Source organism: Haliotis asinina, chromosome 13, assembly GCF_037392515.1.
Source record: "Haliotis asinina isolate JCU_RB_2024 chromosome 13, JCU_Hal_asi_v2, whole genome shotgun sequence".
In the NCBI taxonomy this organism is placed as follows: Eukaryota; Metazoa; Mollusca; class Gastropoda; order Lepetellida; family Haliotidae; genus Haliotis; species Haliotis asinina.
The window spans coordinates 2,232,803-2,250,945 of NC_090292.1; the positions used below are offsets into that span (position 1 = coordinate 2,232,803).

Genomic DNA, 18,143 nt, shown 5'->3' on the forward strand with positions numbered 1-18,143 from the left:
CACAGATACACACATTTAGTTGATGTATATACTTACACCCTCCTGATACCAGACAATATTTTATTTGCTCACGCTTTTTGTACAGGTGGACAAATATATGATCGCACGGTGTTTATTATTATTTGTAGACGATAAAAAAGCACATTTTTTAACACATAATAACATTTTGGATAGCACCTAACGGAGTCTGTTATACAGTCGCCTTAGTATACACAGTTAGTATTTGAATTTACTTCATGACATATTTATAGAACATTGCATATTCTCCTTTTCTGTCTAATGTTACAGCATTGACAAGATCAAGCGCCACCTTTGCACAATACTCGCGTAATGTTTGCCAGGAAAGACAACAGTGCACCCAGGGTTTTAAATCATCAACACTGCCTGAATTGGTGACAGAGGCCCCCAGTCATTTAATTCTGAAATACATGAGGAATTCGGGGAGGTGAGTGTTGCAGCTGAGTGTCAAACATGTCTGATGTAATAGGCATCTCATGACCAGCTAAAGTGAAGCACCACACCATCAAACATAACGCAAAGATCACTTCAACGTTTATGTTTTACCTTTCAGCTATAATCAGCTTCACATGTTCATTCTTCCTCCGAAGAAGAGTACCGACATTTGGGATTTAACAAATACTGTTTGCGTTGCATGAAATGAAGCCAGCATTGCGTCGCTCTGTATACTATCTGGCTAACAACACGTCCGGGCACCTCAGTGTAAGACTGTGACGTCATCAGGAGTGTGACACCATTGTCATTGACCTCAGCCTGAGGTCACCGAGTGCAGCGACGTGTAAACAAACAGTTTGTTGTCTGTTTCACATATTCTCAGAATAAAATTCACACAGAATTTAGGTAAGACGGACGACATTTATGTACAATCACTGACCGTTTATGTTTACATTAAGTTCAGTTTTCTTACTTGATTATGCTAGATTCCAAACACAACAAGTGACAAAAGCGTAAAAAATACATTTAACAAGTTTTCTTTATATTCAGAAAGAAAAAGGGAATCATCTGAACACACCATGTCGGTGTCAGTAACGACGTGTGCTCCGTCTCTGTCTACACCAACACTGACTTGAGTGTGCACCACGTGACACCAGGTGATCCAACACTTGCTCTCCCCAGGCTCTCGCCAAGTCGGCCGCTGTGTTCCCGAAGTTGTTCCTGACGTTCATGTCCACTATTTTCAATGAAAGGATCAGCATCACTGTCTCCAGGTGTCCTCTGATACAAGCAAGGTGAAAGACGGTGTAACCGCCCTTGTCCACCAGTAATACATCAGCCCCTCTACCCACCAGGAATTCCACCACGTCCCTGTGTCCCTTCCATGCTGCGGCCATCACCGTTGTTCTGCTGTACTGTCCTCTACTGTTGATGTGCTCCACGTCCAGTGACAGGATCAGCTTCACTGTCTCCAGGTCTACTCCCACGCAGGTCAATTGAAGGATGTTGTCACCGTCCCTGTCAACCAGTGACACATCAGTCGCTCTATCCATAAGGAGCTCCACCACATCCCTGTGTCCCCATCACCGGTGTCCAGCTCCACTCACCTCTTCTCGTGTGGATGTCCACCACTTGCCCGGCTGACAGGAACCGCTTCACTCAGCTCAGGTCACCGCCCTCTCTAGTAGAGTAGAGGTCGTGGTCTGTTGCATGTGATGGAGTCGCTGCAACACAAAGCCACCAATGTACATCCTACCTCTTTGTCTCACATCTACAATGTTTTCATCATGTTGATACGTGACTCGGACATGGCTACATCATTTAAACAATTCCATCATGGCTGACAACAATCCAACATGCGGTTTCTGGAATTATCGTTTAATGCATAACTTTCCGTTACATCCATAAGCTGAAATAGTATCTTTTGTACGACTGGAGATATTATGTATCATATATTATCATCTTTTTATATATCGCCTCTCCCCAGGCGAATTGTATTTTCAATATCAAAGACACTTATCAATCTCAATTCTCTGGTTACTATACAACCCTTACAGCCACTGGGTGCACCAAGTTTATGTGACTTTCCCATACTTGCGAGTGTTTATGTTTGTTGAGCTTTTCAAGTTGATAACAACTGTTGTTTGGTATTTATTAGGCTATTAAGGGTTAACGCAGTCTGTGTCTCAGCCTTTTGTTGTGTAGCGTCACTCTAAGCAGTATTCCAGCTGTCTGATGGCGACCTCAGCATAAATGTCTTGTTCATTAAATCCTGTGATTGACATCATGAACGTCGATCGGACCTACAGGTGAGACCCATCACTCAAGTCAGAATCTCCACGCGTATGTACACCAATCTGTTAAATGCAGGGAGAATAACGACTGCGCTTCCTGCCTGTAGGGCTTCCCACCTACCGTGTGCATCAGGGTCTTGTGTCGTCACTGGCGGTGGTGGAACTGTGCAGTTCGGTGTCAGATCCTCACTTGCGTCAGTAGTGGAGGCTGAAACAGGGAATATGTTGGTCAGAAAACAATATATAGGATATAGGATTTTTACAACTTTCCACATATGTTGTGCCTTCAAATATTATGTATAACTAAAATTCTAAATACACATCTTACGGAAGACGTATTAAATGCATACCGCTCAGTTTGATTGAGATAATTCTTCATCCAAAACGCGTGCCTTTGCAGGTTAAAAAAACATTATGTTATTAAATGGTGGGTTTTCCCGCTTACCATGTAGCTCTGAGTCATTTGTCGTCACTGGCGCTGGTGGAACCCTGTTAATCGTGCTCAAGTCAGTCGAGGCTGAAACAGAATCGGCGCTCGATTGCTTGTCGTGAATAACGACTCTGTATGAAATATTTTTATCAGACCCATGTTTTCCCTCAGGCTTTGTCAGATGAAAACATCACTTTAAAATAAATTCTTTGTTACCTTTGGTATGGCATGGACAGCTATTCTCTATACTCATTGCGTACTTCCCTAGTTCACGTATTGTTTGAATCATAAAACTTCTAAAACCATAACTTATGTTCCTGTTCAATACACTCTGTGTGAACATTCGTAGACTTCAGAGGTTTATATGTAAATAGGTATGATCATAATAATATCAAACAAGAAGACTGACGTGCTAACATTGCACTTATAGCAATAAACATAAGCTTGATAGTCAAACTGTGGTTTTCTGAGTTTGTTGTGCTATGTGTAGACTGCATGCATTCCCCAATCGAGTCTAGATGTGAAATACAGAGATATTAATATTTAGACAGTTTTAAGTCGCCCGCCTATTCAGAATAGGATGGCCTTAGTCGTTTACAGGCTTTAATCGTTTGCCTGGTTACAGTGCAATGAAAGGAAAACTATGTTTGTGATTTGTACATGCTATCTGCAGCGTATATCATATTTTATAAGGCAATTGTAAATGTGGTGATATATTTCAGGAGATTTTCGCCACATGGCATCAGACAGTTTGGTAAGGTCATTTCAAAACAGAGTACCCAATCTGAAGTCTTGCACTGCCCGATTCCCCAGTGTAACCTCCTCCCACCCCACTCTTCTTAAAAAAACTACATGAACTTGGTGTGGTGACAATCATGACAGGACAATTCAAAACAAGGCTCTACCACGGTATTCCACAGATGTATAATTCAAAGTACAATTACAGTACTAGTACTAATCTATAGCTACATAGACTAGTAATCTACGTTGATGACACTATTCACCTTGCAACAACAGTGGTCAAAGCGAGACCTAGGTTAGGGATCCAGGACAATGATCTTCACACAAAGCTGATCTTGATGTAATTGTAAGATGATATATGCAGCTCTTGTCCCATAGAGCCTCGATCATTACCAGAATTGTACATGGCGTGAAGGGTCGACCATGGGAAGTGTAACGATTTCAGTCTAATGGTCCAGCCTGAGGAAACCAGTTAGTGTCCTGGGTGGTCGTGGGCCAATGGTTGGGTGACTCAAAGTATAGTAACAGGAGAAGGGTCTCACTACCTCCATGACACAGGTCCATGACACAGGTCCGAGACTCAGGGATGTACTTGGAACGCTCTCGGGCTAAACCGATAACAAACACGTAAAGGTGCTATGTGGTGCAATGTTTTGTTTGTTTTTTTGCTATTCCTTGCCTTTACTTCTGAACGTACATATTTTCTACTTAAGAATGTAGAAAAGTGGCAAATGTCCCACATGGTGACCAGGGGTATAAGAAGTGACAAATGTTCAAAATGACTACCAGGGGCTCAAGAAGTGACGAACGTCCCACAGGGTGACCAGAGGTACGTGAAGTGACAAATGTCCCACATGTGAACAGTTGCACAAGAAGTGAGGAATGTCTGCTATGGTGACCAGGGACACAAAGGAACCACTGTCGGTGCACCCTGTGACAGACTTGTGGCATACGGTGAAATATCACTGAAGACACTGAAAATCTAGTGTTTAGCACTGCTTGAGAGTTGCTTTGGTGCATCGTAAACAAAGTACAGTCTGGTCTCATCACTGTTTCTTACGATTATGTACCGTTGTCAAAAACTGTTCTCTGCAAAGTCTGAATGTTCTTGTTCTTCCAGCCGAGAATAGCCTGTCTGTCGACCGTCTCCCACTGTCTGCCAACTATCCCCCACTGTCTGCCGACTGTCCCTCAATGTCTGTCGACAATCTCCCACTTTATGTTAACTCTCTGTCCACTGTCCCCCTCTGCATGGCGATTGTCTCCAATTGACTGTCCACTACCTCCTACTGTCTCCAACTGTCTCCCACTGCCTTAGTCTGTCTCATACTGTCTGCCCACTGTCTCCCGACTGCCCCCACCGTCTCTACACTCTCTCCCAATGTGTGTCCACTGTCTCTTGTCTGTCTACTGTATCCTTCTCACTGTACACTGTCTCCTACTCTCTGTCCACTGTTCCCCACTGTCTGTTGACTGTCTCCCATTGTCTATCAGTGTCTGTCCAATGCCTCTTACTGCCTGCCGACTGTCCTCCACCGTCTGCACACTGTCTCCGACTTTCTGTCCACTGTCTCCCATTGTTTAATGACCTCTCCCAATGTCTGCCGACTATCCCTCAATGTCTGTATACTGTCTCCCACTGTCTGTTGACTGGCTGTACTTTGGCTCCTCCTATCTGTCGTCTCTCTCCTACTGTCTGTCCACTGTCACCTACTAACTGTCCAGTGCCATCCACTGTCTCCTACTGTCTCCCACTGTCTGAGGTCTGCCTCGAAAGGTCTGCCCACTGTCTCCCGACTGTCCCCCTTTCTCCTACTTTCTGTCCACTGTTCCCGGCTGTCTGTTGACTGTCTCCCATTGTCTATCAGTGTCTGTCCAATGTTTTGCCCACTGTCTCACACTGTACGAGGAGATGTCAATGAGTTTTGAGCTTTCAGCATTTTTCATACCCAAGTGTCACAGCCTACCGTACAACATTGAACCTTGGTGTGTAGTTGATGTGATATATACGTTTTGGTATCCTACTCTCAGAAGCTATTGAACAGCTCACATTTACAGAAAGAGACCCCCCTCACGGCAGTGAAAATGAATAAAATTGAGAATAGAGCAGTAATTACGTTTTTAGTTCTTGAAGGAAACTCGGCGAAGAACATTGAAGAAAGGCTTTCAGCAGTTTATGGGAAGTCTTCCCCTTCATCTGCTACCATCAAACGATGGGTCAATAAATCTAAGCATGGTAGAGGGAGTCTTGAAGATGACCCCCGTCCAGGTCGCCCAACAACATGCAATAGTCAGGAAAACATTGACAGAGTGCATAGACTTGTGCCGGAAAATCGTCGAATCACACTCCACGAGTTAGAGGATACCACAGGCATTTCACATGGATCCATCGAGACAATTGTTCGTGAACATCTCGTCATGTCTAAGGTGTGCGCACGATGGGTGCCAAGAATGCTTACAGATGAAATGAAGCAAACAAGGGTCACCATAAGCAACTCCATGCTAACCAGATACAACAAGAATCCAGAAGATTTTCACTTTAGGCTAGTAACCTGTGATGAAACCTGGATCCACCACTATGGTCCAGCGAGCAAACAAGAATCCATGGAATGGAAACATGTCACTTCTCCCAGGACCAAAAAGTTCAAAGCCTCCAGATCAGTCCAGAAGGTAATTGCGACAGTCTTCTGGGATAGCAAAGGCGTCATCTACATAGATTACTTACCAAAAGGAAGAACAATGAATGGGGAATATTACGCTTACTTGTTGAGGTAAGTGCGACAGTCAATCAAGGATAAGCGATCAGACGTGGTATTCTTCTACATCAAGACAATGCTCCAGTACACACCTCTCGCGTTGCAACTGCTGCTGTCCAGGAATGCGGGTACGGAATCTTGTCGCATTCCTACTACTCTCCAGACCTGGCACCAAGTGATTACCATCTGTTCTTAAATCTCAAGAAACACTTGCGTGGTCGTAGATTTCAGGATGATAATGAGCTTATTGCTGCAACTGAGGCTTGGTTTGAGGACCAAAATGGCTCCTTCTACAGAGATGGCATCAGAAAAAATGGAACAAGTGCTTTGACTCACAACGGGACTATGTTGAAAAATAAATGTTGTTCATACCAATATTTTGTGTTTTTCTATGCAAGGCTCAAACCTTATTGACATCCCCTCGTACGACCTCAGTCGGAACACAGCCGAGGGAATGGGTGTAATACATTTGTGCAACAATATTGCAACGTCACGGTTAAGAATAGTGACAGATAGTGAAATGCAACGATACTCTGAAAACAAATGATACATATATGTCTTTAATTGGTGAGGGATTCTAAAGGCAGACCGATTCACTGAGTAAGCGTTCACTTTTGATTACTAAATGTAGACCTTGTCTGCAGGTACTTGTAATTGAAAATAGATCAGAAATATACGAACCAATACACAAATGTCGTCTTCCTGCGATGTTGCAAAGAAACATAAAACAAGACATGTCTTGAACTCAAATGGTGCGTGCGTTTTTCAGTAGCACTTATAGCATTATATAATTATTGAATGTATAAAAAAACATAAAGATAAAAAAATCAGCTGAAGTATCTTTATGACGTCCAGATACTGGACGGTATTTTCTTTGCTCACACATATAGAAAAACAATATCGTCGCAGAAGTCTTTCAAGTGTGGACGATAAAACGCAGGTAAAGTTAACGCATTAACGTGTCGGGTTTTTTTACATGGCAGTATGGTAGTAGTGTGCGTTTCAAGCCGCATTAGAATTTACAGTTTTATAGACGTCTCCCAAAACTATCAATGTGCTTCAACTCTCACATCTGCAAGACTAACACAGATTTACGACAGCCATAGTGCTACAATAGCACAAGCTCAATTCTCGCACAACGCTCGTTTATCAGAGGTTTTGTATATGCGTGTCAGAAAAGACATACATTAACCAAACAGGGGTTAATAGTGTTACGGTTAAGAATTTGCCATGACAAACAATGTAAAAAATCCCCTGTGAACCAGCAGAAGAAAACAAAGGCAAGTTTAAAATATTCAGATATTGTATTATTTAGCAACGAGAGAGCAAGTTATACAAAGTCACAAGACAATATCACAATACTGATTTCAAATACAATACAATGAGAAAAAATCTAAGGCAATGGGTCACAAAAATGTAATATAGCAAACTCATAAAAGTTTTAGTGCGAGAGAGAAACAGTCATGCAGAATGTAAACAGATCTAGAGTGAGCGGTCTGACGGCGGCTATGAAGTGCTCATTCAGGCGTTGACGGATTTGTTGGGGATGATGAATATACTCCAGAATGTGTCCGTCCCAACACGGCAACCAACCTTTTTATGTATATTCAGGCATTTCCCGAAAGTTCTGGCACATAAGGCCATCGCCAACAGTGTAGAATGCCCTCTTCCGGAAGTAAACACATAGAAAAACAAGAGCAGATAATTTCCAGAAAGCCAGAATCCTAAAAGTGTTGACCATCTATTATACGAAATGTGACCCATCATAATTATTATTAAAAATACTAAACGTTGTGACCCAAGAATAATTATTACTTAATTAATAACAAAATATACAGAAAATGCACATTCGTAACAATAGTTTCAAAGCTATTCATCAGTCATTTGATTCGAGGGTCGTGTGTATTGTAGCTGAATGTAAATTCTCTAAACATTATTAGTCAACAAATTGAAATATGACAGAAGGCTCACTTCAGCTTTTGTGTTTGCCTGCTTCCAAGATATTCCAAATGATTCCAAGGCCAAAAGGCGAGGTTTCAAAATAATCGTTGCCAATTTGACAAAGGAAAAACACATATGTCACTAATAGGATATTTTCGCCATTTAGTTCAACTGGTAAATATCCGATTCTGTTACCAAATGCAGTATACAATGCCCCGCAATGAGTCAAAAATGGCGGGAGATTTACGATATACCTAATTTTCAGGGGGCATTTAAACAATTTCTCCTTGGATTAAAATAATGGTGATGATTGTTACAAGTTTGTGTATATCGAGTGTTTAGTCACTGCAGAAAGGGTACATTGCCCTGTGGCACCAACAGAGTAAAATCTGAGCAGTAATCAGCTACCCATGTCCACTTGTGAAGATCCCTTTGTTGAGGGATATCGAACACATGGTATTTGACAAGTACTGTTGGTGTTGTCTGGCATGAAGCCAGCATTGCACCGCACTCTCTCGAATCTGGCTGAGAACACGACCGGGCACCTCAGTGTATGATTGTGACGTCACCAGCAGTGTGACGTCACTGTCACTGTACAAATGGCGCCACGTTAGCTGGGTGAACCTCGACTCAGTCGGAGGTCACAGAGTGCAGCGACATGTAAACAAACAGTTTGTTGTCTGTTTCACAATTCGTGATATTCTCTGAGCAAAATTGATAAAATTAACCCAGAATTATGTGAAGACAATTTTCATACCTGATCCTATGAGATTTCAAACACAAAACATAACAAAATGTCTGAAAATACATTCAACAACGTTTATTTATATTAAGAAAGAAAAAACGAAATCACCTCAACTGTGACACACGACTACTTGAACGGCACACACCACGTCGGTGTCAGTAACGACATGTGCTGTGTCTCTGTCTACACCAACACCGACCTCAGTGTGCACCACGTGACACCAGGAGATCCAACACTCGCTGATGTGCCCTGCTTCTCGCTATCTTGACCGCTGTCCACCCGTAGCTGTTCCTGGCGTTGACGTCAACCACGTTCATCGACAGGATCAGCTTCACAGTCTCCAGGTGTCCACCTCTACAGGCCCAGTGAAGGAAGTTGTCACCGCCCCCGTCCACCAGTGACACATCAGCCCCTCTACCCACCAGGAACTCCACCACGTCCCCTTGTCCATTTAGTGCTGCCTCCATCAACGGTGTCCTGCTCCACCTTCTTTCTCTATAGTTGATATCCACGTGACCCGCTGCTACGATCTGCTTCACTCTCTCTAGGTCACCGTCTATGCTGGCGTTGGAGAGGTTGCGGCCTGCTGCTGGTGATGGGGTTGCTGCAACACAAAGTAAACACATCTACAATGTTGTCATCATGTTGATACGTGACTCGGGCTTTGCTACAATATTTCAACAATTCCATCATGGCTGACAACAATCCAACATGACAGGAATGTCAACATGTGGTTTCTGGAATTAACGATGCCGTGTTTAATACGCAACTTTCTGTTAGAACCAGAAGTTGTAGCATTATCTTGTATTCGGCTGGACAGTGTTAATATGTGTTGAACTTTACAAGTTGATAATGTCGTACAACTGTTGTTTGGTGTTATGGGTGACAAGATATAACGCTGAATTATGTCACAGTGTTTTGTTTGTTGTTTAACGCCACACTCAGCAGTATCCCAGCTATTTGATGGCGATCTCAGCATAAATATCTTCTTCATGAAATCCTGTCATTGACAATATGTTGGTTTTTCCACCTACCGTGTGCATCAGAGTGTTGTGTCGTCAGTGGCGCTGGCGGTACTGCGTTGCTCGGGCTCGGGTAAGTCGAGGCTGAAAAAGAGAATATCTTACTCAGAAAACTATATATACTACCTAAGCATTATAATATCTGGCCCCAGTTTTCGCTTTCCACTTATGTGTTCCTTTCAATATTATGCATGAATACATTCTGGACAAATACGGGATCTGTTATAGCAGAGGCATTAAAAATATGTGGTTTGATCTGATTGAGATACCTGTTTATCAAGACAGCGTGAAAAGAAAAAAACGAAAGCGCTTCCTATGTTTATTTTTGTAGTTTGAATCTGAAAATGTTATAAGCTGTGCAATGATTGTGTTAAGAGCCGAGATGCTCCTTTTTGTTGAAATGCTTTAACCGAATAACATGAACGGAGTAACTGAAGAATCTATTCGCCCCAGGGCTAGGGCTAGCTTAGAATTGAATATATAAACATACACGATTATTCCCGGGGACACCTATACTTTACGGGTCCCTTCCTTCGGTAATTAACCCTAACCCTAACCCAACCCTAATTTCCGGGGAACCGCACAGTGCAATCTACCCTAATTCCTCTTTATGCAACGAACTTCCTTTCCCAGTTTGAATTCATTAACCGTGAATGGAATTCAAAATGTATTTCCTTGATGTCTCCACTCCACCCTCCACCCTCCACCATCCGCCATCTTTGAAAGCATGCGAGTTTACATTTGGTTAGTGTTAGGGTAAGGCTTTGGGCAAGCGTTAGGCTCGGCTGACGTGACACTAAACAATATAAGTGCTAGGTATGCTGAAGTTGTAGCATTATCTTGTATTCGGCTGGGCGTTGTTATTGTGTGTTGAACTCTACAAGTTGATAATGTCGGTACAACTGTTGTTTGGTGTTATGGGTAACAAGATATAACGTTGATTTGCGCTTTGTTTGTTGTTTAACGCCACACTCTGCAGTTTTCTAGCTGTCTGATGGCAACCTCAGCATAAATATCTTGTTCATGAAATGAATCCTGTGATTGACAACATGAACGTTGATCGACATCACTGAGCTTCCTGCCTGTTGGGTTTCCCACCTACCGTGTGCATCAGAGGCTTGTGTCGTCTCTGGCGCTGGTAGAACTGTGCTGCTCGGTGTCAGATCCTCACTTGAGTCAGTCGTGGAGGCTGAAACAGGGAATATGAGGTTCAGGAAACTACTCATAGTACATAGGTATTTCTACTACTGGCCTCAGTTTTCGCCTTTCTACATATGTTGTGCCTTTCAGTACAATGCATTATTCAATCTAAATACATATCGCAGGGAAGAAGCCTTGAATATATTTCGATCAATTTAATTGAGACAATTCTTTGTGGAGACCGTGTGCCTGTGCAGAAAAAAGGTTACACTGAATAAATTTACAGTTTGAAATCCTGTGATTGAGACCCGCACGTCCAACTTTACCCACAAATCAGAATATCTTGGGTATATACATAAGTGTGTTAAATGCAGGGAGAATTAACAACTAAGCTCCCTGTTTTTTTTATTTCCCACCTACCATGAGCATCAGAGTGTTGTGTCGTCAATGGCGCAGGTGGAACTGTGTTGCTCTGGTCAGTCGAGACTGAAACAGAATATCTTACTCAGACAACTATACATACTACCTAAGCAACATAATATCTGGCCCCAGTTTTCGCTTTCCACAAATGTGTTCCTTTCAGTATTATGCATGAATACATTCTGGACAAATACGGGATCTGTTATAACAGAGGCATTAAAAATATGTGGTTTGATCTGATTGAGATACCTGTTTATCAAGACAGCGTGAAAAGAAAAAAACGAAAACGCTTCCTATAATTATGTTTATAGTTTGAATCTAAAAATATTATAAACTGTGCAATGACTACGTTAAGAGCCGATATGCTCCTTTTCGTTGAAATGCTTTAACTGAATAACAGGAACAGTGTAATAAGAGAATGCCAGGGCTCGGTCTAGCTTAGGAGCGATTATTCACGGGGACACCTGCACTCAACTTTACGGGTCCCTACCCTCGGTAATTAACCCTAACCCTAGCCCTAATCCTAACCTAACCCTAATTTCCGGGGAACCGCACAGTGCAGTCTACCCTATTTCCTCTTTATATGCAACGAACCTCCTCTCCCAGTTTGAATTAATTAACCATGACTTCAAAATGCCTTTCTTTGATGTCCCCACCCAACACCCCCTGTTTAGTGTACCTGGTATTTTAGGATTTTCTGTAAATCCTAACGTGAAGCAGATTAAAAGGATAACGGGCAATTTGACTGAAGTGTTTGTGCGACACAGTTGTAAGTTCTTGTCGGGTAAATTATGTGAAGCACTCACTAAATGTCGGAAACTTCAGCTGATATGATCGCGCTTGTTGTTGGGAGCAATGTGCGTAGGACTACATAGTACAGGATACCTTCCGCCTTCTTTGAAAGCATGCGAGTTTACATTTAGGGTTTGGGTAAGGATTAGGGCAAACGTTATGGCTCGGGTGACGTGACACTAAGCGATATGGGTGCTACTTGTCCGGTATTCTGTAGGTGTACCGCAATGCGCTTTGATAAACAAGGGCACTAAACGTGGCAGTGTGTGGTGGTAAAGATCGAAATGTCGGCAGTCCGTGTGATTAACATTCCGTGTGTTTCAATGTTAGAAATAACGAGAATTAAGCAAGCACATTTGCCCTTCCATGTAAACATTAAGCTGATACTCTTGGTCGTGTCCTATAGCGGGAATGTATTTCAATGAAGTTCAGTTATTCATTGACTGAGAACGAACGATATGCAGATGAAACACATGCGTTACTTGACTGGACAGATTTGAAATGATCTTATGATCTTCAGCGACAGCTGTACGTAAACATTTCGTGAAGCAAGTGTTTCGATCCCACAAGTTTGACACTGTTCTACAGCAGCCGTACAGTATACATTTATACCATTTCACCTAGCTTCCTAAATCAGTTTACAATCGGAAACTGACAACTTACCCACCAGTTACGGCCTTACACGAGCGATCCATCTCATTGTTAGCTGTGAAATGCAGCGACTGGCGACACAACGACCAGTAAAACTGCCAGCTATGACGTCATTGTGACGTGTCAGGTTAGGACCTTGGCAACGTTTGGCGATCGACTGATATACTAGGGTCGATCAACAACTCAGCATGAACTAGGTTTGCACGCTTTCACTGACGATACGTACTGCAATATTTTGTCTGAGAACCGGTATATTGGGTAAAGAACATAGCGAAAGTTTTAGTGACATTTTTATTGTTACAATTAAAATCTAAGCACATTTTTATTCACAACCAATGTTTTCCTTCGTTATTTAATGATAAAACCTCAGAATGTAATGGTGTATATTGTATAAAAACGAAAGTAGGATATTGACATGCACAATCAGTGATTCTAACTGCCAAACTCCTAAGGTCGCAATTTATCGTAAAACGTATCTCAATATATGTACCGATATCGCAATATATTGTAATACAATTTTGATGTCAATGCACAGTCCTTGTGAGAACATATTTGTATCTGATCCAACTTTGTCGTCCGGTTTTATGAGATGAAAACACCATGTTACAACATGTTTCGTGTTACCATGAAATGGACAGGAATTTTATAAACTTATCGGCTACTTCCCTAATTCACCGATTGTTTGTATACAAACTTCTAACATTTGTTTGCAAAAGAATATAGATAAACGCCCCCTTTCGATGAATATGTGGATATCATAAGACTCCAGAAGCCTAGACGTAAATAGCTGCGATCTTCTTGTCAAACAAGACTATTGTCTTACTAACACTAAACCTTTTTTACACTAAAATATTCTTGAAAGACAAACTATGTTTTTCCGAGTTTGTTGCGCCCAGTGTAGACTGCAGGTAATGGCTTTAGTCAGTTCCCTGTTAATGTCATGTCATGATTATTGTGTAATGAAAGCAAAACATCGGGTTGTGGTTATAATGTGTTCATGCTGGCTCCAGAATTCATCCAGTCATCAGGCAATAATAATTATAACGTGGGGATATGTTTTCCGATATTTACACCTCAGCAATCAGGCATTTTGTTGCTAATTTGTGAAGTCATTTAAAAACGAAAAATTCAATTTTAGGTCTTGTATTGCTTGACTTCCCGGGGTAACCTTCTTTCACTGTTGAGGAACAAGTTTGTGTTGTGTCAATCATGAAAGGGCAAATCAAAATGAGGCTCCGTCAGGTCATTCCACAATTACTGGCATTAATAGACAAGTAGAGAAAGGGTTCATAACTTGATTTGGGTTTCATTCACCCAGAATTTCCGGTTTCTGCCATACTGAGATTGTTTTATTTTGTCAGGTCATAATAACGCAAACATAAAACATGCGGCGTTTAGTTGACTGGGGCTGTACTGGACAGGTCTCAAATGATGGCCTGGCGACTGCGTCTCGGCAGCTTTACTGACAGCAGGTTACAACATTCGCTGGAAGTGTTGCTGTGTCTTGACGAAACCAGTTTGAGTCTTATCAAGTGCCTACTTCCTATACCAATCAGTAAGTTCACCCAGAAACCTGTAGGTACATTAATAATTCAGTGTGAAAATAGCTGAGCTGAAATACTGAATACATAGGCAATACTGTTACGACAGAGAATAAATGTCGATGATACACAGTCACCTTGCAGAAATAGTGGTCAAACTAGCAGAGGTTAGATATTCAGGGTAAATACAATGATCTTCACACACCAGCTGACCTTGATGCAATTTAAGATGAGATATGCAGCGGTTGCCCCTGACGTGAAACCTCATTACTGGATTTGTACCTATAGTGTGTTTAAGTCCTGGGTGGTGGTGGGGCAGTGTTGGGCTATTTTTGAGCTGCACAAGCGGGTCGGGGTCCGGAACCAGACTGGAACACTGTCAGGTTAAACCGACAAAGACAACGGCACATGTTTATGAGTGAGTGAGTGAGTGAGTTTAGTTTTACCCCGCACTCAGCAATATTTCAGCTATATGGCGGCGGTGTGTATATAATCGATTCTGGGCCAGATAATTCAGTGATCTGCGCACTTGGGAACCGATAAAAATGTCAACCAAGTTGGCGAGCCTCACCACTCGAACCCGTTAGTCGCCTCTTGCAAACATGCATAGTCGCCTTTTATGACAAGCATTGCCTATACTATTCCGGGCCTTCACGGGTCACAAGTGTTTACAATATCGTAACTCATATTCAGTGTGTTTCAGTGAGCTGTGTCAGTCATTCAGTAATCTTTACTGCGCATTACGTATTTAGTTCTGTAAGTTACGATTTGCTAATATGTGGATAAGGGGCACAAAAATTATCACTGAACAATACGCTGACTGTGTTTACATGGTCGAAAAACAATACGTTGACCAGTCCCGCGAACACTGTGTTAACATGGCCATTGAACAATACGCTGACCTGTCCTGTGAATCCAGTGTTAATGGACAATAAACAGTACGTGGACCTGTCCACCTCATGTTAACATAGCCAATTCATAAACGATACAGTATTTTGTTTAGACGTTTGCAGAGAGCCTGCAGGATAGAAACGGTTATCACTGTCATATTTAGACCTGAAGGTTTTCCACAACAAAAACGATGAATATGCATGTCTAGCATCTTGTTTCTGTATGCAGTATGGCTTTAAATTATAAACTAAATCCATACAAAATAATGACGTTAGTATCATATCTTACGGTTGGAATATAAAGATAGAATTAAGCGTCAAATCTCCGTTGAAAATCTCACCTGCTGTAGTCGTGAGTGACATCTGCAACGATGACGATGCTGTCAGCGAGGTTTCATTTCTGTCACTCGGTTTAATCCTCACCCCACAGCTTGTATTCAGTGCCATCAAGTCCTTTGTTAGATCACTGATTATGCCCTTTGTATCCACCAGATCTTCTTTGGTCTGGTTTAGTTGAGTGGTTAAACTGTGAATGTCTGTGGGTAATTTCAGCCGGATTTCCTGCAGGCCATCCATGCACGATTCAACCTCGTTTCTCACCATCACAGAGCTTGTGTTCAGCGCAATGAAGTCCTCAGTAACACCAATGATTTTTCTCTTTGTGTCGGAGTTCATCCTCCTCGCATCACCCAAGTCAGCAACAGTGTGATTTAACTGTACCTGTAATGCACGGATGTCTTTGGTCAACCTATTACGTTGTTTTCGATGACTCTTTCTATAAGCGTCTCTATCCAGTTCAACACGTCTCAACTGTTGTATTACTCCTTTCAGTTGTGTCTTTGTCTGTTGTCCAATAGTTTTTAAGGTTTGTAATTGTTCAAGAACATGTCCGCTGATAATGTTGCCGATATAGTCTCCTTCCATGATATCTGAAATTGCCAGTTTGACAAGAGACGTAATCAAGGGAGGAAGGAATCTTCCAGTCAGTTCTTCTTTCAGTGACGACTCTAGTACCTCAAACTTATTCATTAGTTTTATCTCAGCATTAACAGCAGTTACCTTCCACGCTTGGATCCCTCCTTCTAGCAGACGCATCCGTGTAGCCAAGGCTGCCAAACTGTCACCGATATCTATGGCTTTCACACCACACACCAGGAGACTGAAGAGAATAATTGTTGATACCCCCATCGTACAAGAGAACTGTGTAGCGCAGCTAGGAAGATGACTGCCGGTGCAGGGTTCAGGGCTTTAATGCAGCCCGACTGAATTGTTGGGCAGAATACCAGCTCGGGGAAACCAGTAGTGTGCTTACACGTGGCATCAACAACCTACATGGTGGATACCTAACTGTGAATAATGAAATGTAATGTAATCCCGCCATTGCTCTGTCTATTGTCACTATATGCGGAGTATTAACCCGTGGTCCTGTTTTGGACAACATGAGGCGCAGTTCGATCAGTTACTGTGAAACCATCCAAGCCATTATGAACGCACCCCAAATACGATCCTGCTGTACGACGTCATCGTGTGTATAGCGCCCGACAGGACGTCTCAAGACTTGAATGCGTCTAAGCGAATCTCTGTTCTTCAGAAAACGTGTCAGTAACCCAAAGTTGTCGTTATTCATAACGGGCACAAGTGATGTGAGACCTACTGTGTTGCAAATGTAAGACTACCACCATCCTGTTCAGAATCTGTACGGTGTGGGTTGCGTGATATCTTCTGTGAGCTGTGTAATACCTACTGTGTACTGTAAGAAGGGTGTGAGACTGTGTACTGTGAGTTGTGTGATACCTACTGTGTGACGTAAAAAGGGTGAGAAACTGTGTAGTGTGTGAGTTGTGTGATACCTACTGTGTACTGTAAGAAGGGTGTGAGACTGTGTACTGTGTGAGTTATGTGATACCTACGGTGTGACGTAAAAAGGGTGTGAGACTGTGTATTGTGTCAGTTGTGTGATACCTACCGTGTGACGCAAGAAGGGTGTGAGACTGTGTACTGTGAGAGTTGTGCAATACCTACTGTGTACTGTAAGCATACATCTGTTTAGCGACCTACAGGCAGTTTGTTTTGTTGTAAACAGTGATCTAATGACGGGGATCACAATGTCAGCGCTAGTAGTATAGTAAATGGTGGTTCTGGACCGCATAGCAAAATTGCCTGCAAATTCGCAGGTAAAATCAGAGGTGCAGACCTCTCTGAGACTCATTAGAACTACTTTTCATCTGCAAAATCGCCTGCACATTTACATGGAAAAAATGATGTGTAGTAAGTATGAACAGTGTTTTTATCACCCAGCAAAAAGTGCACCCCAATTAGAGATATTGTAGGTATATGACATAACCAAAATGCCATGAACCTTTGCCGAGATCCAATCAGGCCATTTATCCCTTTGAGGAGCAAAGAGGGAATATCATATATCACAGGCCAGATATATGAGAATCCGGAGCACAAAGACAACTTCTGACCTACTAAATCATTCATATCTTTTCCTTTCCAACTGAGAGAAAGAAATCCTGGAGCGATCGGGCTACACCTTCTATGAACGATACCAGATTCCTCGGCAATTTCTTGAACTCTATTTGATGCTCTTTCGCGAGTTTGTAGAAGACAGCAACATGGTCGATTTTGTGTACCTCTACCCACCACACCCATTTTGACCTGCAGCAGGCAAGCAACAAATTATACTCGCAGTCTGCCCGGAACACAAGGACAGGCACAACTAATGCACCGAATGTGTCAATGCCATACCAAAACTCCACACTATCTTTGACTTGCAAGTACGGTGCCATTGACCACTGTGGCAGCAGCAAGAGATAATTATATTC

At 42.3% G+C, this 18,143-nt stretch overlaps 1 protein-coding gene across 1 annotated transcript; it reads right to left on the minus strand.

Moving 5' to 3' along the window:
* Window positions 1–9,059: 9,059 nt before the first annotated feature.
* On the minus strand, window positions 9,060–16,503 carry LOC137260332 (uncharacterized). The gene is made up of 5 exons (XM_067798011.1): window positions 15,657–16,503; window positions 11,442–11,507; window positions 10,984–11,070; window positions 9,894–9,965; window positions 9,060–9,463 (listed from the first exon to the last, which is right to left on the minus strand). The coding sequence occupies exons 1-5, from the start codon at window positions 16,501–16,503 to the stop codon at window positions 9,060–9,062; spliced, it is 1,476 nt and encodes a 491-aa protein (XP_067654112.1).
* Between the last annotated feature and the right edge of the window lie 1,640 nt (window positions 16,504–18,143).